This window comes from Magnolia sinica, chromosome 12, assembly GCF_029962835.1.
Source record: "Magnolia sinica isolate HGM2019 chromosome 12, MsV1, whole genome shotgun sequence".
NCBI classification, from domain to species: Eukaryota; Viridiplantae; Streptophyta; class Magnoliopsida; order Magnoliales; family Magnoliaceae; genus Magnolia; species Magnolia sinica.
This window is the reverse complement of record NC_080584.1, coordinates 75,029,732-75,053,892: the sequence shown is the minus strand read 5'-3', so window position 1 is coordinate 75,053,892 and position 24,161 is coordinate 75,029,732. Positions and strand designations below refer to the sequence as shown.

At 40.9% G+C, this 24,161-nt stretch overlaps 1 protein-coding gene and 1 pseudogene across 1 annotated transcript; one reads left to right on the top strand and one right to left on the bottom strand.

Moving 5' to 3' along the window:
• Positions 1–325: 325 nt before the first annotated feature.
• LOC131220259 (G-type lectin S-receptor-like serine/threonine-protein kinase At1g11330) lies at positions 326–1,135 on the bottom strand. Its single transcript, XM_058215212.1, has one exon. It carries the CDS (start codon positions 1,133–1,135, stop codon positions 326–328), a length of 810 nt encoding a protein of 269 aa, XP_058071195.1.
• Positions 1,136–14,785: 13,650 nt separating this feature from the next.
• Positions 14,786–16,403, top strand: LOC131220257 (receptor-like serine/threonine-protein kinase SD1-7; annotated as a pseudogene).
• Positions 16,404–24,161: the final 7,758 nt, after the last annotated feature.

Here is a 24,161-nt window from a genome sequence, read left to right as displayed (position 1 = left end):
TGGAAGGGAAGAGAGAGAGAGAGAGAGAGAGAGAGAGAGAGAGAGGAAAGGGAATAAAAAGAGCCCTACTAGAAGTCTTAAGAAAGAAAACTAAACTTCATGACTACGAGAGAGAGAGAGAGAGAGAGAGAGAGAGAGAGAGAGAGAGAGAGAAAGAGAGAGAGAGAGGCAAGCGTAGGGCGCGACTGCGAGAGAGAGAGAGAGAGAGAGAGAGAGAGAGAGAGAGAGAGAGAGAGAGAGAGGCAAGCGTAGGGCGCGACTGCGCGAGAGAGACAAAGAGAGACAGGGTGGGGAGAGTGAGAGAGACAGCTAGGGTTTTTTTTTTTTAATATATAGTAAAATATTCGTCGGTTTTACCTCTTACATAGCGCCGGTGAAAGTAGAACGCAAATGCCGGTTTTACCTCCTTTTGTTGTAGTGTGACGTAGGCCTCCTTGTTGTCAGATACAGTAGCTTGGTAGAGTACATTATATTTCCCAAGCAGTGGGACAACCACTCCCAGCTGGCCAACATCACTTCTCCTGTACTTGTCTGATCTTCTTAGCATGATCAGCTGGCTCGGTGTGTGAGGATCGATACCAAAGGAAAATTCTCCCGATGTTGGGTCATCAGCATCTTTCCATGACAAAATGAATGTACTTTCGCTGGTTTTTTGGTTCAACGATAGTTTCATGCCAGGGAGAAAGGAACCATAAGGATTGTTGAAGGTCTGCCACAAAATGGACTGACCGTCATCTCTCGAAACAAGATTGCCATCATCCAAGAGTATTGCAGTAGTGTTTCTTCGAGCCTGAGTCGACAGGTTCAATGACCAAAGGATGTTCTTGGTTCTAACCAAGACTGCGAGATTTCCATCTTGGGTAATTGTAAGAACTCCCGAGGAATCTGTGAGTGGGTTTTCTCTGTTGGCAACCCATATGACCGTTTGATCGGGAATATTGTGATACCATATTCCGAAGAAGCTGTTTGTAGAATTGTGAGGAGTGAAGAAGCCTAGTGAGAAAAATCCACCCTCAGAGGTTATGGTCTGGTTTGCTGTGATGGATTGGCCTAGGGTTATCCGATCTTCCCCGGTGCAAGTTTGCAGACAGAAGGATGATAAGATGAGCAATAGAATGGAGAGGTGACACTCCATTGATGTCTTTGACTAGCTTTTATTTGGATGTTCTCTTGTTATTGTTCTTATTCATTGGAAAGAAACGTGAGGGAAGAAATTTGCTAGACGCAATAGTGTGTATCCAAATCCTACTCGCCCTACACACGATACCATTGCATTTGTGCTTTTGATCCAGGACGTTGATCTCATGATACACAAAATATGTAGCCTGGATCTATTGTCAGGCCAATCCAATCAACGATTGATGATGGGACACAAATGATGAACGGCCTAGATTTCGCACATATGACATTTGCATCAGCGGGCGCTTCAGTGGATCCGGGGATGCACCGGCGTGGGTGGCTCCCTGACTGTGGGCCAACCTTGATGTATTTTCCTTAAATCCACGCCGTCAAACCATCTTCACAGATGATTTTTGTGCAAGATCCCAAAAATGAAGCCGATACAATTCTCAGGTGGACCGGGCCATAGGAAAAAACAGTGATTGACAATTAAAAACTTCCTGTGGGCGACAAAAGTTTAGGATCACGATGATATATGTTTGGTCGATTCATCCAAGTCTTGTGACCTTATCCACAGGTTGGATGGAAAATAAACAATACGTTGGCCGTCAAGAAGTTTTTTATGGTGGGTATTCAATCACAACCCTTTCCTATGTGTGGTCCACAAATTTGGATCTACTTCATTTTTGAGTCATTCTGAGCTGTCTAAATGAATGGCCAGTGAGGATGTAACTATTATACTTCACGGTGAGCCCCACAGGGATCCACCCACCTCGCGCAGAAGCGCGCCCATACGCATCTGCCTGGTTGAAGCTGCTAGGAGAGTAGGATTTGGATGGCTAATCTTGCGTGTAGCAATAACAAGCTCCGTAGAGAGACTTCCGAGAAAAGTCCACCCTATGTAAATTGGCACCCTGTACGTTGAGACAGCCGCCGGGATGATGCAACGGTAGCCGTGGGGCCACAGTGAAGCAGAGAAAAAGTCAAAAGAGTTGAAGTCACTGCTATAGATACGATTCAGACTCTTTCGTCCAGACGTTGGACTATTACTGTCTGGGATTGGATAAGATCAAACTTTTCCTCTGCCGCCGTCCAATACGTCCAATAGATGGATCTCATTAGGACGAACCCCTGATGCAAAAATCAGCCACATCTACTTACCAAATGGGCCAATGTTGTGTTTTTCTATTTAACAATTACAAGAAATTGTTTTCAATGGTGTGGCCGACCTTATCAGTGCAGGGTTTTCTAGGCTTCTATGTGCACAACACCTTATGATCACTGCAGGCTCCTCTTGCCTTCTGCATGTATTGTTTTCAACATTGCTAACCTCAAATTGTATTTCTTCTTAGTAATTACAAAATGAACCAGTCAAGCATATTTATAGATTTTTAGATACATTCTTCTAGGAGCTAATGGGTTTTTACTTTTTACTCTTTTATTATTCAAGGAAAGAGGTAGAAATACCACACTAGGATTTATTGCCAAACGGGAGATATACAGCCAAGAACTTCAGGCGGGCTTCACAAAAAACAATGGTACTGGCATATCATATAATCACTGCCCACTCCATAAGCATTGAAACTCAAAAGGATAAAATTTAAAATAAATAAATAAATAATAAATAAGAGAGAGAGAGAGAGGACAAAACTGTTGCAAACGGCTTCCGAAAATCCTCCATCCATGAGAGGGATCAAGGAAAATGCTCCCACCCCTTTCAGCAACGACCTTGCTTTTTTGACCACTTGAGACTCTAACTAAACAAATTAATATTTAATTTTTATTAACAAAAATCAAGTACTTTTCTTACACTGGGAAATAAATTTTTGTCAAAATCCATGAAAAAAAAAAAATCTAGTGGACTCCTGCTCTATTTTAAGGGGAGAAATGCAAAAAATGCATTGTGAAATGATCTTTGACAGGATCTTGCTTGGCCTATCTAAAATGATTTTGAAGAAAATTTTATACACACAATTATACAAGCTAATAGGTTATACATCAGAAAATTTAAAAGGGATATTTCACTTGGGGATAAGGCACAACAATGTCGATGTTGAAGCTCTAGGAAGATTCCCACCTCTGAAGAAACACCCGACTGCTTCTAGAATATCTTAGGCAATTGTATTCCAACATCCTCGCAAAAAAGCCCCAGAGAAACCATCCGGGCCGGCATCCCATCACGGTGCAAAGCTTGGACAACTTGGTCCACTTCTTCAAGAGATGGATCTACTAGGAAGGCTGCGTTATCTTTTGATGTGACACTCATTGGAATCACATCTAATAAGTTACCCAACTGCCCCACAAGATCAGCTTGCGGGAGCCAAGAAATCAATCACAACTTTCTTGATAAAGGGTTGATCAAACACCACTACCCCAGAATTTAGCTGTATTTCTTTTATATTTGACCTCCTATCTCGTTTCGATGCTACATTATGGTAGTACTTGGTGTTCCGATCACCTTCAAGGAGCCAATCATTTCTAGAATTCTGATTCTCCTCTTGACTCCATTAGGAGCCTTTAACATTGTCCTCTTGACTACGTTACCTAGGAGCTGTTACATCAATTATGGGATAACTTTCTGATTTCCCAGGTTCTCCTCACTAGTGGAGTGTTCCTAGTTCATGGTCTCGTGCCAAGACTGGCGTTGAATTTTACTTAACCGCCTTGTGTGCGCTCCAATTCGATTTGATTCCAGGGATTCCACTCCCTCCTCGTTATGCCTCGATGAACGTGCATCCACTATCGAGAGTACTTCTTTGCCATCGGGGCAAACTTCATCCAACTAGGATGGGATCCGAATAATCCGCCAGTCAATTCATTTTTTCAAATTGTATCTTTTTTTTCTTTTTTTTTTCTTTTTTAAGTAAAACAGATTAAATTTTATAGAAAAAGACTAAAAGGAAAAGCTCTGATTTTCTTCCAAAAACAAATGTACAATATAGCATGTTAGCTTGTTATTTGTGATTAAAAATGGAAAAAAACAACCCTTCCTCACATTGTTTTTAATCCATCACATGATTAATTGCTAAAAACTATCATACTGAATTTTTATTTTTATTTTTATTTTTATTTTTAAACTTTGATTTCCGAAGAACTTTACAGGACATAGGACAGATACAGTTTGGGCTGCCCATGGAGAAAAAAATAAATAAATAAAAAAACAGGGCAATCTATCGTAAGCACTTTACAATTGGAGCTTGTGACGACACAAGGTCCACCCCCTGCTTAGACTTTCTATTGGAACCCAACCCAACCCTATCCAGCAGCATGCATCATGTATCACACATCTTTAACACTCGAGTATGATACTCGGTGGACGTCATATTGGAATTTCTAATATTTGCTCCTTCATGTAGCAGACCTAGCACGTTGTTGTCACGCTCTGAAATTCAGGTACTCGAATAGGGTATGCAGGACCCGAATTCCAATTTTTCGAGTTTTAATAGATTGATATTCATCACAATTCACATAATTCCATCAAATTTAATTTATATGCAAAGTCATCTAAATGGAAAATACTACTGAAATATAATGTTTACTAAATTTAACCCTCTTAATAGTTTTTTTGTACATTGAAATTTGGAATTTAAACTAAACCAAAAGAACAAAACTGAATTAAAATCTAAGCTAAACTATTTTTTTTTAAAATAAGAAGAAAAACTAATAATAGAGGCTCGCTTACTCGTAGTATTCCAGTTCTACACTTGTACATTTTTTGTAATAGGGTAAGCAGAACGGCCTATTAGGGTCATTTCTTACTCAAAATTTGAAATGTTCATATTATATCAAATTATTATAAACAAGAAAGAAAAATAGAAGTCGAATAATAAAAGAACATAAATTTGAGTACTAGAATCGTAAATATGTTATGCATATGATACTTTTTATGAATTCTCATAAACAATATTCGTCATCTCATATAATACCCTACTCAAGTGATGGCCACGTTGCATTAATGCCCATACATTAGTACCTCGTGACGAGGGACCCATTTATATATTAGCTGATCAAACTCTTGCTTCAATTGTACATTTGACATATGTTCGCGCATACAATTGTACTTATATGCCGTACATAAAGGAGGCTCCAAAGGATCCTATGGGTTTCAGGGTCTTTCATGTAAGGGACACAATTGTCATACTTGTTGGCTTTAGGATCTTCCACCCAAGGGACATGATTAACCTACTTATTTACATTACATCTAACATATCTGAATCAATATTCAATGAATACTAAACATGAATGTAAGATGAATTATTGTTTCATAATCGAAAATATGAAAATAAAGCTATTATGGATTTATTCTCATGCTTTTGGTTATCTTATAGAGGTTGTGGATCTGACATCTTCATTATTTAATTTATTTTATTCTTAATCTAATTATCTATCATCACCATCACGACAAATGTGGCTGTTGATTAGAAAAACGGGATATGTCATTGGATGGATCTCACCTAGAAACCATAAGTCATTTTTTCGCTTAAATCCTTTATCAACCAACAAATGGTTGTCTAAAAGCTCTGATATAAGGTTTCTAGTTGAGATATATTCAATGGCATGGAGCCCATTAGATGAAGGATGGTGATAAGAACACCAAGTTCTTTCATGCCACTGCTATGGAGCACATTAGAAGGTCGGAAATTAATGTGATTTCGGATGATTTGGGGCAGGTTCACATCGGTCAGGAGGCAATCAAGTCTTCCACGGTTGCTCACTTTTCAAATCTCTTCACGGCTGAATCTCTTTCACCAGTCCCTGAGCTCCTTTAGGTGGTGTCGTCCCTAGTCTCACGCAAGATAACCTCGATCTCCTGCTGGCCCCCTCTAAAGCGGAAGTGTATCAGGCAGTGAAGGAGATTCCTCAAGACGGGGCCGCTGGCCCAGACGGTTTCTCTAGCGCCTTTTTCGTCCAATGCTGGTTACTTGTGGGGGATGATATCCACAAGGCAGCACTCTCCCTATTCGAAGGAGCTGAGTTCCCTAAAGCTTTCTCCTCATCCCTAATTTGTCTTGTCCCACAGAAAAATCCAGTTGTGTCCCTCTCGAACTTTCGTCCTATCAACCAATGCAACGTCGTTTATAAGATCTTTGTAAAGATCCTAGCGACTAGGCTAAATAGGCTTCTCCCGAAGGTGATTTTTCCGGAGCAAGGGGCGTTTGTGAAAGGTTGGCAAATAGCTGAAAATATAGCGTATGCTCAAGAAATTATCAGAGACCTGAAGAGGAAAATCAGAGGTGGGAACTTGGTGATTAAATTGGACCTCGAAAAAGCTTACGATAGAGTTGACTGGGGTTTCTTAAAAGTGGTGCTCAATAGATTTGGTTTCAGCCAACCGTGGATCGCCCTGTTGGAAAGATGTTGGGGAAACAACTGGTTCTCGGTTTTAGTCAATGGGGAGGCTACGGGTTACTTTAAATCTTCAAGAGGGCTTCACTAGGGAGACCCCCTCTCTCCTGCGCTTTTCATCCTGGCATCAGAAGTTTTCTCTCTTGGTTTCCGGCACCTGATTACTAGCGGCAGGAGTCAACCTTTCAAAATTCAAAGTGGGTGCCCTCTCCCGTCTCACCTTCTTTTTGCAAACAATACTCTGTTGTTCCTAAATGGCAGTAGAGCCTCCATCCAAAAGATTAACGATTTCCTTGTGGCGTATCAAGCTACATCAAGCCAACACATTAATCGCCAAAAAAGCTGCTTCCTTTGTGCTGCAAATCTCCCTGAAAGTAGAATCAGATCCCTAGAGCGCCTTGTAAGTATGAGAAGGGGCAATGTGGGGGTGCGCTATTTGGGAGTGCCTCTTCTCACGGGTAGAGAAAAAAATAGCAGACTGCCAGTTCTTGTTAGATAAGATGGAGAAAAAAGTTTGCGGCTGGAAAGCTAGGCTTTTATCGCAGGCGGGCAAAGCTACCCTAGTCAAGCACGTGCTTGGGAGTATTCCCCTTCACATTCTGACTACAGCTGAGATACCAAAACAGGTGATAGCGAAGCTGAATCAATGTTTCACCAGATTTTTCTGGGGCTGGTTTGACGGTAGACGCAAGCTCCCTTGGATTGCTTGGAAGAAGATAACCAGGCCAGTGGAGGAGGGCGGTCTGGGGATTAGGAACCTCCAAGAGGTTGTGGATGCCATGAGAATGAAAATGGCCTGGACTATTAAATTCGGGGAGCCAAAAGGTCCCTAGGCTGAGCTCATGCACGTCAAACACTCGGTTGACATCCTGTGGCCACCGTCTGAGTCTTCTCGTCTGTAGGCCTCCCCGTTATGGAAAAGGATTAGGGTGATGCTGCCAGTGATTGATGATCATGTGCAGTGGCTAGTGGGAAGTGGCAAGGGAAGCCTCTGGAAGGAGAATTGGTTAAGGCTAGGCCCATTGCGGCATATTTCGACTTGCCCAATCCCTGACGCCATCCTCGACCAGCCCTTAAAAGATTTCCTGGGGCCATCTGGTCCTCTCCCGCCTTCCTCAACCTTCTCCTTTCTCCCTCTAGAAGTGCTAAATTTCATATTTCAACAAGGTTTCGCCATCTCATCGAGGAGCGAAGGCAATTTCTGGCCGCATGATCCTTCAGGGTGTTTTTCGTTGAAATTGGCTTGGAAGTTGTGCAGGTCACAACATGCTACTAGAAGCTGGTCCGTTTGGATATGGCAGGGAAAATTACCGCCCAAAATGTCCCTTTTTTTGTGGCGTTTGATGCAAAAAGTTGTAGCGGTGGATGCTCAGATCTAAGTGAAAGGTATCCAGCTCGCGTCTTAATGTGTCTGATGTACGGTTAATCCTTTATCTCGCCGTGGAATCTATCAGTCATCTTTTTCTCTATGGCCAGTTAGCTTGCCATATCTAGAGCCACTTTGGGACTCTATCGAGTATCTCTTTTATGGAAGGTCAGTCTGTTGACGAGCGGCTCAGGCAATGGTGGACAGCTTCCTCCATTACCGGTCTCTCTCCTCTCATCCGAAAAATGCTTCTGGGGGTAATTCTTTGGGTTATTTGGTGTTTTAGAAATGCGGCAAAATTTGATGGCAAACAGGTGAGGTTGTCCAAAATCTTAGCCGAGATCAAGTGGGCGTTGAAGTCCCTCTTAGAGACCCACAGCCATTTAAATCTATCCCCCTTTTCTCGTCATTCATGGTGGGCTGACCTGGGCCTCCCATCCCCCCCGATGAAGCAGCATCGAGTGGAGATCGTCCGTAATACGGATGGCTCATCTAGGGGAAATCCTGGTATGTCCGGGGGAGGAGGAATAGTTAGAGATGCAAGCGGGGCTTTTATTTTTACCTTTGTGTCAGCGTATGGCCGGGGCTCCAACAACAAGGCAGAATCGAGAGCAGTGTATGATGGCCTCTTCTTAGCTATCAATCAAGGGATCTCCCTCATTGAGATAGAATCGGACTCCAGATTTGTCATAGACATTATCATAGGTTAGGCTTTCCCCTCTTGGCATTGGAATCATTGGATATCTAGGATTAGGGCCCTCATGGAGGAAGCCTCCACTGTTTGCAGACTTATTAAACGGGAAGGTAATGGCCCAGCTGACGGCTTGGCCTGGATGAGGAGCGACTCACAGTCTTCCAAGTTATTTCTCTATCTTCGTGATCTCCCGGCCCTCATCCGGGGTCCGGTCTTCCTGGACAGAGTGGGGCTGGGCTCTGTTCGGTCTGCTTAGGCGGGCCCTTGCTCGGGAGCCTAGTTTTTGTATAGAGTGCTTTCCCTGTTTTTCATTTCTGTTTGCTTCTCTCCATAATCTTCTTGGCTGTACAACATAGTAGCCTTTGGAGCCTAGGGGTGTTTTTAGTTCTTTGCTGGATGTGGCCCGTTGCTTTTTGTTGGGTCCCATTTGTCAGCTGTTTTTTGTGCTTTAATGGAAACTTTCCGCTGGTTCAATAATAAATAAATAAAAATAAAAAATAAAAAAATTCAATGGCATAGTCTGTTTTTCTACTCAATAGGCCACATCTCCCATGAGGGTGTTTGATAGATATTTGCATTATAAATAAAATGAATTAGATAATGCAGAAGCTAGATCTACTTATACAACTCGGTGGGATAAGCTAAAGGTAGATAGGGGATAGTTTCATCTTTCCACAAAGGAGTCACACACACACACACATATAAAACCTGCAGTGGGGCACATATTAGGTGTAACCCGGGTAACAGCTTACCCTTACCGTATGGCCCATGATAGATATTTGTTGGTTGATAAAGTACTTAAGCACAAAATTGAGATTAGAAGGTATCACCTGGACCTTCAAAATGCCACATTAAGGGTAAATGGGCCTGGGCCCAAATTTGGGCCTACATTCTTATACATCCGGTGGATAGCAATTAGACACTAATGGTTTCTATCCATAGGATTTAATAATTGGGCCACACATTGATCTACAGTTTGGGTTGAAATTAGGGATCTAGAATCGTCATTCCTCTCCTCATTTCAATTTTCAATTTCATTGTCAAAGTCGGGGATGTTAAGAAATTATTTGGAAGAAGTTGCCCAAATGAGACATTATAGGAATCAATCTTAAGCTCCTACTTCAAAGCCCCGGCTGAGAAAAACTTACCAGTTATAATATGGTAATATGGTTGTTAGAGGTTTGTCCGCCATTCCGAGCAGACGAATTTACAAGGGGGTTTTTGCCACATAAGGGCCTGCCACATGAATATATCCTGTTGCTTGTTGCAACTGCACAGGACTAGGATGATTGTTCAATGCATTTTTTAGATGGTTGTGGGTAATCCAATGCACATGTGAGGTGCATGGAAATCAATTCGCACCTTCCAAATCGACTGATTATAGTTGGAGCATTGCATGCTGTTTGGACAACTTTAGACAACTCAATGAAAATGGCCACACCAAGCAGCTAAGATAAGGATCTGACAACAAAGGAGTTGAGACAATCCTAACCATTCAACTGCTGGTATCCAACGAATGGTCTTAAAAAATGTTCACCACTAGAAATTCAAATATATATATATATATATATATATATTAATTAATTAATTAATTAATTAATTTTAAAAAAAAAAATCAAGTGGTCAAGATCTTACAACCGGTTTCGTAATCCATGTCATGCTACATCGCTAGGTGCGAATGATTTGGATGGACCAGATTACGCCACATAGACGGTTAATGAATCACCACCAATAAAGAAGGTGCTAAGAACGCACACGTTAGTACAACCCAAGCGTGAGAGGAACGCTGTCTACCGCCATCCCATTTGCTTGAGTCAAAGTCAAAGAGGCTATTTTTGACCATATTTGAAAATAAAAGGTTTCAAATCCAACCCATTGGACGATGGGTTACAGTCCACCCAGTGGATGGCTTCCAAACTTTCGTGTCTTTGTGACAACAACCCGTCTAATAGGTTGGCCCTGTCATGAAAATCATCTTCAAAATAAAAAAAAAAATACTCAATCCACCCTTGTATTTTAATATTTATCAATAGCTAGGTACAATCAACCGGTAAAACATAGGCAGGCTATGCCTCGTAATTTTTAGAGCATTTAGGTATGATTTAAGATGGTGTGGCCCGCCTGAGTTTTGAATGCACCTGCGCGCAATTTTTTGTGTGCTAAATAGCAATAATGGGGAGAATAAGATGAATGGATATGATGTGATGCATATGTGGTGGTGGGCCTCACACGTCATGAAGTATGTTAGGTTTGACCTAGAAAATTTTGTAGAAGATCCAGCTTAATAATACTTTGATAGACCTGCTTAACAAGTCAAGTAAAGATTGTAAATTTATTATCAGGGAAAATTACAGTCAAACACGTTACTATGTGTCGTAGTTTATAAACGCGAAAAAACCTCCCAGTTGAGAAAAAACTCAATTTGATCATGACTCGTGTGAGAAAAGACAGGCTCGCGGGACAAAGGAAAAAGACAAAACTCAATTAAGACTCACTCATTAAATAATATTTATATTATTTTATAATTTAATATTTTTAATATTAAAAAGAAATGAAAGGCTACTGAGGGAATTCAAAAGTTATATCTGAGTCACTGGACAAGGCGGTACTCAGCTAGTTTCTAAACTTGTGCTATGCATGTGTGTGTAAGATCATATGATCCTTCCTAGCCATGGTTCTAAGAGTCCGACGTGTCTGATATAACTCGATAGACTCAACTCAGATTTGGATATGCTGGATCTGGATTATAACCGCGAGTCATCCCTGACTCGGGCTAGTTGGGCTGACTCTGCCCCGATTCGACTCAAGGTTGTACAAGTTAGTCCACGTCGACGAATCTTTTGACCATCTTCCAGAGTGGCTATGAAAGTGGTCAAAAGCTTTCACCATTTACCACTGAACACGCGGCTGTATGGTTGGGTAATCAGGTCCATTGGATGCAGATTATCGGATGGTCTAACTGAGTCAGACAAAGAGAAGTTTCTCTCTCTTCCCATGAGGAGATCTTGATGTATTGCCATTCACCACCAGGTACGTAACTTTGGATCGGCGGACGGTTGTTGTCCATTATTTAGTGTGTCCCACCATGGTTAATCACCACAGCAATCAGCGGGTCATGTGTTCTTGATGTCTCAAATTTGTAAACAGCAGGGTCAATTGATGGCATTGACAGATCATTCGATACCATCAAGCAGACTTTGATAATATCAAATGATGTTCGATGTGATTCCAAAAATATAAAATATCCATGTTTTATGGTTGGAACGTTTTGGTGTTTTCTCGATGCCATCGATGGTCTGTTAATGCCATCGAAAGTGCCATTGAGTGCACACTCAAAATTTCGTAAGTACTGGATTTATTTCAAATTTTGATTATGATCCACTGAGAGGATTATATGTGTGTGTGTGTGTGTGTGTGAGAGAGAGAGAGAGAGAGAGAGAGAGAGAGAGAGAGAGAGAGAATAATTTGGGAAAAAGGTGTTTTAGGTTTTCTAAATTTGTTGCTAAGGTTTCAAGGGCATAGCTTGGAAAGATGCGAAGCTTTTTCAAATAAGGTAATCTCCATCTATTATAATTTTCTATCTTCATAGCGTATTACTATCACTTTGTGCCATGGTTTTTTTCCTATGAAGCATTAAATTCGGTTTGTTTGCGTTTGAACTTGGTTGTGCGATTGGAGTACTTTGCTTGATTCATCTCTGTGTGCTTCTGCAGTTCCCCAACAAGTGGTATCAGAGCTTAACATTCGTTGGGAAGCAAATTAAATCCGAAAGCATAGTATCAATGACTTTTAATTCTAAGTTCGATATTGAGAAATATTTTGAGAAAAATAATTTTGAATTATAGAAATTCGAGGTGATTGGTCTCCTGATTCAACAAGGATTAATTGGATGATGCACTCCTTGAAAAGCAGCCGAAAACTATAACATATAAAGAATAGAACAAGATGGATAGAAAAGCGAGAACCTCTAACCAATTGTGCCTAATAAATGAGGTCATCTATATTGTCACGAGAGAGAAAATTGCAACAAGTACATGGGTGAAATTAGATAACATCTGCAACAAGTACATGGATGAATATTCGTGAGACCTCCAGCAATGTCCCTGATCTTTATGTTCGTCTCTCTGCTTCAGAGTTTGGTACACCTACTTACTCTTGACAACAAGTCATTTGTGTTGGTAGATTTTATCGTTCATCATCGTTTTCTTTTTCCTGATTGCGCCTATCATTTTTAATTGTGTATTTGTGTGTTTTATTATGCCAGTATTAGTAGGAAACTGCAAGTTTAATTATCTCAGATTCTATATACATATGTTACGCATGTGCTGTGAACCGCATAGGCTTTCAACCACGCATTCTTTTTTGTACTAATCAATATATGTTCAAATACAGGAAACAAAAAGAAGGGGCAACAAGTAATCACTGCACTAACAATCTCTTTGTCCATCCATCTACTGGGCTTCTTTATGCGTTATTTTTGTAGGCGAAAGCTAATGCATAAAGGTAAAAATTCTCTTAGTCATGAAATATGCATGCAATGGATATTTTGATTCATTAAGTGAAGCAACTGTTTTCCTATCGGCCAGGGAAGCGGGAAAGAAGCCAAGAAGTATTATTGCGTGAGTTAGGAGATACTGGGTCAGATGACAGGGAACACATCAATGCAAATAGGCTCAGAGAAGGTGGAATGAAGGGTCTGGAGTTGCCGCTATACAGTTTGCAAGTATAGTAGCTGCTACAGATAACTTCTCTCCAACAAATAAGCTTGGGCAGGGTGGTTTTGGCCCTGTTTATAGGGTAACCATATTTCATTGACACTAGTTCAATTCATAAAATAAGAAATGGCACGTATTTCTGCATAGGGATTTGAGAGAAAGTGATGTAAAGCAGGTCGCGGACAATTTCATGGCAAAGATGGACCAGAGAAGGCCCAATCGGAGGCAGAAGTGATCAGGAGCGTCAGAACCTTAAAACAGTAGTATCTCGCAAACCGGAATGAGATTTTCGGTGTATCATATATGATTTTGGGGTAGGAGAGGCCAATTTAGCGAACCAAACCCGCTACGCCAGATTTCCCACACTGGATTTGCAAGATTCCATCAGATCGACGGTGAAAAGTCCCTTTTATTTTAGTTTTTACTGTAAATAGTTAGTTTTAGTTTGATTATAACTTTTGGTCTTTTGAGTTTTAGGAGTTTGCCCAACATGAAAAGGGCTTAGAAAAATTAGGCATGACTTGGAAAATCATGAGAAAGAAAGACAGAAAAGTAGAGCAAATAAAGAAAACATCACTCTTATTCATGCCACCTCTTCCCACCAGTGAAACAACTCTGCAAATGTATTTATGAGTCCAAACTGATCATACACTACATTAGCTCAAATAATTACTAATGATCATGTAAATTTTTTTTTCACCAATACCTTTTCTAATACTGCTCATCTTTCCTATCAAGCTTTTAACAGACTCACTAGGAAAATAATTCTAAGATGAAGCAAATCCTAATCAAGCTCTCAAACTATAACTAACATTTGAAAGGAAGAGAAAAATAATTCATCTTAGCTGATTCGTTCTCTAGAAGTTAGTGTAGAGGTAACAAAACCTTTATCTTACCATAAATATATAACATACTTAGTTGCCAAATTTCCATGTATGTGTCAGCAAAATAACTCTGCTTTAACAGGACTATATTTGTTGGAAAACACCAACACACGAAGTATACACCAATTAGGGTATCGATATTGAATAGAAGATGGTGATGACAAATGACAATCTTCAGGGTGGGTTGCACGAGGGACAAGAAATCGCAGTGAAAAGGCTCTCAAGAAGTTCTGGGCAAGGGCTAGTAGAGTTCAAAAATGAGATTATACTTATTGCCAAACTCCACACAATAGTATGGTTTGTTCCTCTTTAACACTTTCGAACTCCACACAATAGTATGGTGATAGTTTGGCATCATTTCTCAATTTGTGGTCTCTCATCCACTGTACATGTGCCATACATGCACTCTTCTCAAACCATCCAAATCTTCGCCCCATTCCAGATGGATCATGACTCAGGATTCATACTAATCAGATGATCTTAGTCATCAGATATTGGTCCTCTAATTCGCACTGATCAGGAACCAATATCTTTTAACTGAATTCTACTAGAGTTATTTTTGGGACTTGCATCATCCACAACCTACATTATGATTACAATGATCTAGCTCAATAAACTCATATACCACATGTATGGTGGATGGGACAACACTACTTAAGAAATGGACTATCTGAAAGTCCTGTCCTTCAACTTCATCTACATTCATATCCTTTATGTTGGTCGGATATTCTTTACCATGTGCACTAAAATACCTTCGTGTTTATATATTTGAGTCAAAAATGATGCAGATCCAACCCACGGAAAGCTTTTAGATTGGGGAAAACGCATCCACATCATTGATGGAATTGCTCAAGGGCTTCTCTATCTTCACAAGTACTCCAGATTGAGAGTTATTCACAGAGATCTTAAAGCCAGTAACATTCTCTTGGATGGTGAGATGAACCCAAGATATCAGACTTTAGCAATTCTCTAATTTTCGGGCAAAATGAATCAGAGGCAAATACAAATAGGGTTGTTGGAACTTAGTAAGTAAATTCATTCACAAGTACCAATCTAAACCTAACCACACACACATCCGTATACCCATAAACATGCCCATCAGATTGCTTAACTTCAATTGAAATTTTGTTGAATGCTGGAATTCCAGTGGTTATATGTCTCCCGAGTATGCAATGGAGGGCCTTTTCTCGGAGAAATCTGACGTCTTTAGCTTCGGAGTCTTACTTCTAGAGATTGTCAGTAGCAAGAAGAACACCAGCTTTTATCATTCTGATAGGTCTCTAAACCTTCTTGGACATGTGAGTAACCAGAACAAATCTACCGTCTTGGTTTCATGTTTCAAAACACCTTTTTTTTGTTTCCTTTTGGAATCCGACAATGACTTACAACCAAGAAAGATGTTATTGTTTCAGGCATGGGAATTGTGGAAGTATGGTAGGGTCTCGGAGTTGATGGACCCAATGTTAGGTGATTCAACATCTACTGGCTGTGACATTTTGAGATTCATCCAAATGGGACTCTTATGTGTGCAGGAAAGTGCAAGGGATAGACCCACCATGTCCGACGTTGTTTCTATACTTAGTAACGAAATGGCAACGTTGGCTAATTTGAAACAGCCCGCATTCTTTCTAGGAAGAAGAGGGCTTGAGGAGAATTCATCTAAAAACAGAACAGAGAATTGTTCCAATAATGATTTAACTATTTTTGTGATAGAAGCTAGCTAGACATTACCACTTCAGAACAGAGTATGCCTCTTTTTCCAATCAACGAAAAGTTTTAGTTGGTTGAAGTTCAACTAATTCTTACCATTGTATGTCAGTCAGATTAAATGATTATGGTGTATCCTCCCATATGAGACAATGTGTAGTATGGGTAAGGTTGTGGGATTTATTCTCTAAACTACCATAAATAAGCTATTGTTTCTTTGAATTATAAAGTTGAATGTGAGTAATTAAAAATTTTCTATTCATTGTTCTGAATTCATCAACAAACATTGATGGGAATCATCATCCCTTCGGAGCAAGTTTCTTATGGTGGTCCATGTAGCATATTTTATCATACACATTTTGGCTCCTGGTACAGCACTTCAATCTTGATCTTGACACTCCTAACTGTTCTTCCTCCATTGCCAGTCGACGAAACCCAGCAATGCTGAATCCGATCTTTTAAGAAGTAAGAAGATGTGAGTGTATGAGTTCCTCACAATGCTCTTAGAGAGACGAAAATGAGGCTGATCTAGAACTCAAGAAGCCCACAACACATATAACAGTTTGGATAGGGATTGATCAGGTCGATCACCATCTTCCCCAAGGATAACTACTCCAAATCCATGGAACTTCTCTGGACTCATAGAAACTTCTCGAATCCACGAGGAAAAAGCAAGATTAATAGAAATAAATTCCATAAAATTCTTAATTTGATTGATGAATAATAAAAATGAATTTACAACCTTTTAAATAGGGATACCAAGCCTTGGAAAAAATTTCATAATTAAACTACAACTAAAACTCCCTGAAATTTGTAACTTACTATAAATAGTAAATTTACTATTTATGGTAACAGTATGTGGCTTAACCACGTTATTCTCCTAATTTTTCTAAGCACTTTTCATGTTGGACAACTCCTAAAGCCCAATGGATATATGAAGAGTTATAATCAAACCAAAACTTACTAAAAAGAGTAAAAATAGAAATAAACATGGAATTCGACCGTCGATCTAATGGAAATCATATATGGTACGACGAGTAACTGATTCCGGTTTCAAGATATGCCTGTTTTAAGGTTCTAACGGTCTTGATGACTTCTGCCTTCTATCGGGCCTTCTCTGGTCCATCTTGGACATGAAAGTTACTACGCCAAAACTGCGAAAAAAGGACGGTCCAAAACCGTCTCAAATGACCAAAAAGGAAGGTCATGGACCGTCGCATGTGCCGTCAAATTTTGACGTGTCGTATTGCTTAAAGGACGGTCGAAAACCGTCATTCTTATTAACAAAAAAAGGGTGGTCATGGACTGTTCTTAAAAAGGACGGTTGTGGACCGTCCTTAAAAAGGACGGTCATGGACAGTCTCTTATGAGCCTTCAAAGGACGGCCATCGACTATCCTTTAAAAGGACGATCATGGACCGTCCTTAAAAAGGACTGTCATAGACCGTCTCTGATGAGCCTTCAAAGGACGGCCATGGACCGTCCTTTAAAAGGACTGTCATGGACCGTCTCTTATGGGCCTTCAAAGGACGGCCATGGACCGTCTCTTATGAGCCTTCAAAGGACGGCCACAGACAGTCCTTAAAAAGGACTGTCATGGACCGTCTCTTATAAGCCTTCAAATCACATTTTCAAATTTAAGAGGATCAATATACACCTGTTACAATATATTTTATCATATTTTTCCTGATATACACCTGTTATATAATATATTTCATCATATTCACTTTCACATCCATCTAAACCCAAACTACGTAAATCCAACATAAACTACATTCATCCAAACATAAACTGCATTCATCCAAATACAAATAATCTTATCCACATTACTTTCATCCACACATAAATACATATAAGTTTAACATCATAAATAAAAAAAGAAAAAAATCAGCAGTAATTTTCTTTTTGTGTCTTTCATCTGAAAAAAAAATATTAAACCAACAAAACATTATAATTCGGAATCATGAAGAATTGCATAAACTTCTTCCAAAAAAGTGGGTACTTTTTAAAAATAAAACTGATCATTAAAATAAAACTAATACAAACAAATAATGTAAAAAAGTGTTTTCAATTCAAGTTAATAGAAACAACAACAAAAATTAAAGCTCTGTAAAAAGGGACATGTGTTAAAAGGGATACATTCTTGTTTCTTGCCATGTGATTGGGCTACAATTCAAGTTAATAAAAACAACAACAAAAATTAAAGCTTTGTTAATAGGGGCATGTGTTAAAAGGGATACATTCTTGTTTCTTGGCATGTGATTGGGCTACATTATTACAGCAATTGGGTTCGGGTTCGCGATCGAGTTTAGGTTTGAGTTTTCAAGTTTAGGTTTAGGTTTAGGTTAGGGAGTTGAGATTAGGATTAGGTGTAGGTCTAGGTTTAGGGATTTGAGAATACATTTAGGTTTTAGGTTTAGGTTTAAGTTTTAGGTTTTAGGTTTTAGGTTTAGGTTTAGCTTTAGGATTAGGTTTTAGGTTATAGGTTATAAGTTTAGGTTATAGGTTATAGGTTATAGGTTAAGGTTTAAATTATAGGTTTTGGTTTAAGGTTTAGGTTATAGGTTTTGGTTTAGGTTTAGGTTAAGGTTTAGGTTTAGGTTATAGGTTTAGGTTAATGTTTAGGTTTTAGTTATAGGTTATAGTATATAGGTTATAGCTTTAGGGAATTGAGAATAGGTTAAGGTTAAGGTTTAGGTTTAGGAAATCGGATCCGGGTTCGGGATCGGGTTTAGGTTTGGGTTTTCAAGTTTAGGTTTAAGTTTAGGTTAGGGACTTGAGATTAGAATTAGGTGTAGCTTTAGGTTTAAGGATTTGAGAATATATTTCGATTTTAGGTTTAGGTTTAGGTTTTGGGCTTAGGTTTAGGTTATAAGTGCAGGTAATAGGTTTAGGTTTAGGTTAAGTTATAGGTTAAGGTTTAGGGAATTGAGAATAGGTTAAAGTTTAGGTTTAGGAAATCGGGTTTGGGTTCGGGATCGGGTTCAGGTTTGAGTTTTCAAGTTTAGGTTTAGGTTTAGGCTAGGGAGTTGAGATTAGGATTAGGTGTAGGTTTAGGTTTAGGGATTTGAGAATACATTTAGGTTTTAGGTTTAGGTTTAGGTTATAGGTTATAGGTTTAGGTTTAGGTTTGGGTTAAGGTTTAGGTTTAGGCTATAAGCTATAGGTTTAGGGAATTGAGAACAGGTTAATGTTTAGGTTTAGGAAATCGGGTTCGGGTTCGGGATCGGGTTTAGGTTTGGGTTTTCAAGTTTAGGTTTAGGTTTAGGTTAGGGAGTTGAGATTAGGATTAGGTGTAGGTTTAGGTTTAGGGATTCGAGAATACATTTGGGTTTTAGGTTTAGGTTTAGGTTATAGGTTATTGGTTTAGGTTAAGGTTTAGGTTTAGATTTAGGTTTAGGTTTAGGTTATAAGCTATAGGTTTAGCGAATTGAGAATAGGTTAAGGTTTAGGTTGAGGAAATCGGGTTCAGGTTCGGGATCGGGTTTAGGTTTGGGTTTTCAAGTTTAGGTTTAGGTTTAGGTTAGGGAGTTGAGATTAGGAGTAGGTGTAGGTTTAGGTTTAGGGATTTGAGAATATATTAGGTTTTAGATTTAGGTTTTGGTTATATGTTATAGGTTTAGGTTTTGGTTTATGTCACGCCCCAAACCCGGAGATCGGATTCACAGGAATCCAGATCGCCGATCTGGTGCCGACAGCCTCCGTAGTACCCCATTCTCGGCTCCTAGCGTCCATACGCCAGATTCCGATCCTGGGATCCTACAAAGAGGATTTTTTTTTTTGTACATTTATCTCGGAATAAGCATAACCACAAGTATACCCAAATCACAAAGGCAACATTATCATCACATATCCACTAATATAATCATTTGAATACAATGCTGAAAGGGAAATACATATATAAAAAATCAAGCACCAGAAGACCGCTGCACACTCCAAGCTCAACAATGCTGCAACCTAACATCTCCTGCACGCATCTTTCGTGCATAAGCTTATAGAAAGCTTAGAGGGTGGTGTAAGTGTGTGCACAAGATAAGTGTCAAGTATGCAATACAATGTCATCATCATGCAGTACCGGAAATACTAGTAATCCATAAATCGTACAATATCGGACAAGATCATGAATTATCAGAGTAAGCAGAAATACTAACAAGATCATAAATCATATGATAACAAAGTAAGCGAAAATACGGACAAGTCCATAAGTCAATCAATATCAGAATACGCAATATAGGACAGCTATGCGAATGAGGAGTCATAAAGAGCCAAATATCAAATGTCGAGGATGCGATGCAATATGCAATTCCTGATGAGTTCACGAATGACGTCAGTCGTACTTATACCACATAAATGCAGAACACGGTAATTCAAAATTTCATATGCCACGGATGTAATGCAATGTGCGATGCGAATGGAATGACCATGCTGGAGTGTGATGTCAGGATGATAGTACGTAGTATCGCAGGCTACGGGGTCTATCACAAAGGACTTCTATCCAAACCAGTCTCATACCTAAATTTAGATAGTCAGACCCAATGTGGTAGACTCCGGATCTCAGGTTAGTCGCGCGCCCAACCAAAATCCTGGCCTTGCGAAGATACACAACAATTAGTTGCGCACCACCAGCCCGAGTGGATAGTGAATGAAATGAATGTATGAGTATGCGACTCCTACTCAATAAGTCCACATATCAGTACGGTTCCTCTCTGGGATCATCACCGGGGTTTAGTACACTCCAAATGGCACTGTCTCTCTCCTAGCAGCACAGTCCAAGTGAGCGTAAGAAACCTCACTATCCGCCTAGCCAATAGTCTGCCAATACCTATCCGGCACGTCGATAGCGGACCCATTCACGAGCTGGTCAAACTCAGCCTAGTAATGCCCCCTACCCTCGGGCGGGTAAGGCCACACCCCCTCCCAACCGACCACGACACAGTGGGAGACGCGGCCTCCTGGTATTCGGCACTCGGGCGCTCATGTATCCACTCGGTCTCGACGTTGGGGCGTCTCCTGGCCACGGAGGTTTAGGGATTTTCACCCAAGGACATCTATGGCGCCCGTATGCTAGAACCAACATTTTCGGTGTCCCATCTGGCCATCCACGATATGCCTGTGGAGGCTATGGCCCTGATGTCGCTCGGGCGTACAGTAATCATAATGCAAGATGCATGATTCATACAATCCAGTCATGCATCAATCCTGCGCATACCGTGCGCTCATGTGAGATAACATCCGCCTATCAGGGAGTCTCACAACAACCTGCCTAATAACACATGCAATGATCAACCACATCTCATAACAAACATGCAGATGATGCGTATGGGCATGTATCATGATGCTATGCTGTCACATACTCATAATCAGTATCCATAACTAACATCGACAATCAGCCTCGACAATGTGAACATTTAACTAGCATTGTCCCCAGGGAATGGCCCACATAGAGCCTAATATATAGTGGACCCATGGCCTCACACAAGGGCCAAATATACGACACCATGGGCCCCACTCAAGAGCTTAATACACACTACGATGGGTCTTTCACATGGGCCTAACATACATCACAATGGGCTCCATCGCCTGGCCCTTAATGCATCACAATGGGCCTCATCACATATGCCTCATATACATACACATTGGGCCTAAAACACTGGCTAAATACACGTTATAGCGGGCCTCAAATATGGGCCGCATATACATTATATTGGGCCCCGACAATTAGAATCGGCAATCGGCCACGATAATCAAAATCGACAATCGGTTACGATAATCGACCTCGATCGATAATCAGCTACGATCGATAATCGGTAATCGACCACGGCAAATCAGAATCGGTAATCGGCCTTGATCGATAATCAGCCTCGATCAATAATCGGCAATCGACTGTGACAATCGGAATCGGCAAATCGGTCACGACAATCGGGATCGATCGATAATCAGAGTCAGCAAATCGGTCAGGACAATCGGATCGATCGATAATCAGAATTGGCAAATCGGTCACGACAATCGGATCGATCGATAATCAGAATTGACAAATCGATCACGACGATCGGATCGATCGATAATCAGGATCGGCAAATCAGTCACGACAACCAGGATCGATCGATAATCAGAGTAGGCAAATCGGTCACGACAATCGGGATCGATCGATAATCAGAGTCGGCAAATCGGTCATGACAATTGGATCGATCGATAATCAGAATCGGCAAATCGGTCACGACAATCGGATCGATCGATAATCAGAATCGGCAAATCGATCACGACGATTGGATCGATCAATAATCAGAATCAGCAAATCAGTCACGACAACCAGGATCGATCGATATATCAGAGTCGGCAAATCGGTCACGACAATCGGGATCGATCGATAATCAAAGTCGGTAAATCGGTCACGTCAATCGGATCGATCGATAATCACAGTCGACAAATCGGTCACGACAATCGGGATCGATCGATAATCAAAGTCGGCAAATCGGTCACGTCAATCGGATCGATTGATAATCACAGTCGGCAAATCGGTCACGACAATCGGGATCGATCGATAATTAGAGTCGGCAAATCGGTCATGACAATTGGATCGATCGATAATCAGAATTGACAAATCGGTCACGACAATCGGATCGATTGATAATCAGAATCGGCAAATCGATCACGACGATCGGATCGATCAATAATCAGAATCGGCAAATCGGTCACGACAACCAGGATCTATCGATAAATCAGAGTAGGCAAATCGGTCACGACAATCGGGATCGATCGATAATCAAAGTTGGTAAATCGGTCACGTCAATCGGATCGATCGATAATCAGAGTCGGCAAATCGGTCATGACAATCGAGATCGATCGATAATCAGAGTCGACAAATCGGTCATGACAATTGGATCGATCGATAATCAGAATCGGCAAATCGGTCACGACAATCGGATCGATCGATAATCAGAATCGGCAAATCGGTAGCGATAACCAGGATCGATCGATAAATCAGAGTCGGCAAATCGGTCACAACAATCGGGATCGATCGATAATCAAAGTCGGCAAATCGGTCACGTCAATCGGATCGATCGATAATCAGAGTCGGCAAATCGGTCACGATAATCGGGATCGATCGATAATCAGAATCGACAAATCGGTCACGACGATCGGATCGATCGATAATCAAAATCGGCAAATCGGTCACGACAATCGGCCTAACAAAGGGCCTAAGGGAAGGCCACAATGTGGACATTCAACCATCATTGCTCATCAATGTGGACATTTAACCAACATTGCTCCCAAGGAGTGGCCCACATAAAACCAAACACATAATGGGCCCACGGTCTCGTATAAGGACCTAAAATACATCATCATGGGCCTCACTTATGAAGCATATACGCATCACATTGGGCCTCACTCAAATGGGTCGCAATAGATCACATTGGGCCTCCGCAAATGCAACAAGTTGGGACTCTTGTATATTACATTGGGACTTATCAAATGAGCCCTAAGTACATCCCATCAGCCGCACCAAATGGGCCCCCAATATGTTAAATGGGCCAAAAATACATCACAATGGTGGGCCCCACCCGCCTAGTAAATGGACGGACAGCAGGATATAAAACATATATGTCAAAGTGGGCCCACATGATTGGATGGTGTGGCTGAAACAATTACAACATGGTGTGTCCCACATCACCCATCCAGATGGACGGCGTGGATTATAATAAATCCAGGTGGGTCCCACTGTCCTGATGAAGTGGACGGTGTGGAATAAAACACATTCATTAATATTATAGTGGGGTTCACACCACTGCCCAGGGATAGATGGTCGGGGCGGATATTCAATACATACACCAAGGTGGGTCCCACTCACACGCGTCACAAATGTGTGGTGGGCCCTAAGTCCCAAAAAAAAGGGACGGCTGGAGGAAAATACATATATTGTGGCGGGATCCACTATCCTGGCAAATGGGCAGACGGTGGGGAGATAATACATATGTCAAGGTAGGTCTCGTCCCACACAATCAGCACGTGTGAGGTGGGCCCCACATGCTGCTGAAAATGGATGAACGGTCTGGATATAACGCAACCTCTTGGTCAGACCCACCTGCTGGCGTCCATATGCATGGACCGCAGATACAACACATGTATCAAAGTGGCCTCACGTCCCAACAGTGGACGGATTGTCAGGTTATAAGCCACATACATCACATGGGTCCCACCGTCCGATAGGGACGGTGGACTGCATGGATGAACACATGCATTAAGAGAGGGCCCACCGTCCAGATCTGGTGGGCCACGTCAAAATGGATGTGCGGTGGAATATAAAACACATGATTCAATGGTGGTGGGGG

Bases quoted from the DNA above. Each gene is read 5' to 3' on its own strand.
- LOC131220259 (XM_058215212.1), bottom strand. From the start codon at position 1,135: ATGGAGTGTCACCTCTCCATTCTATTGCTCATCTTATCATCCTTCTGT.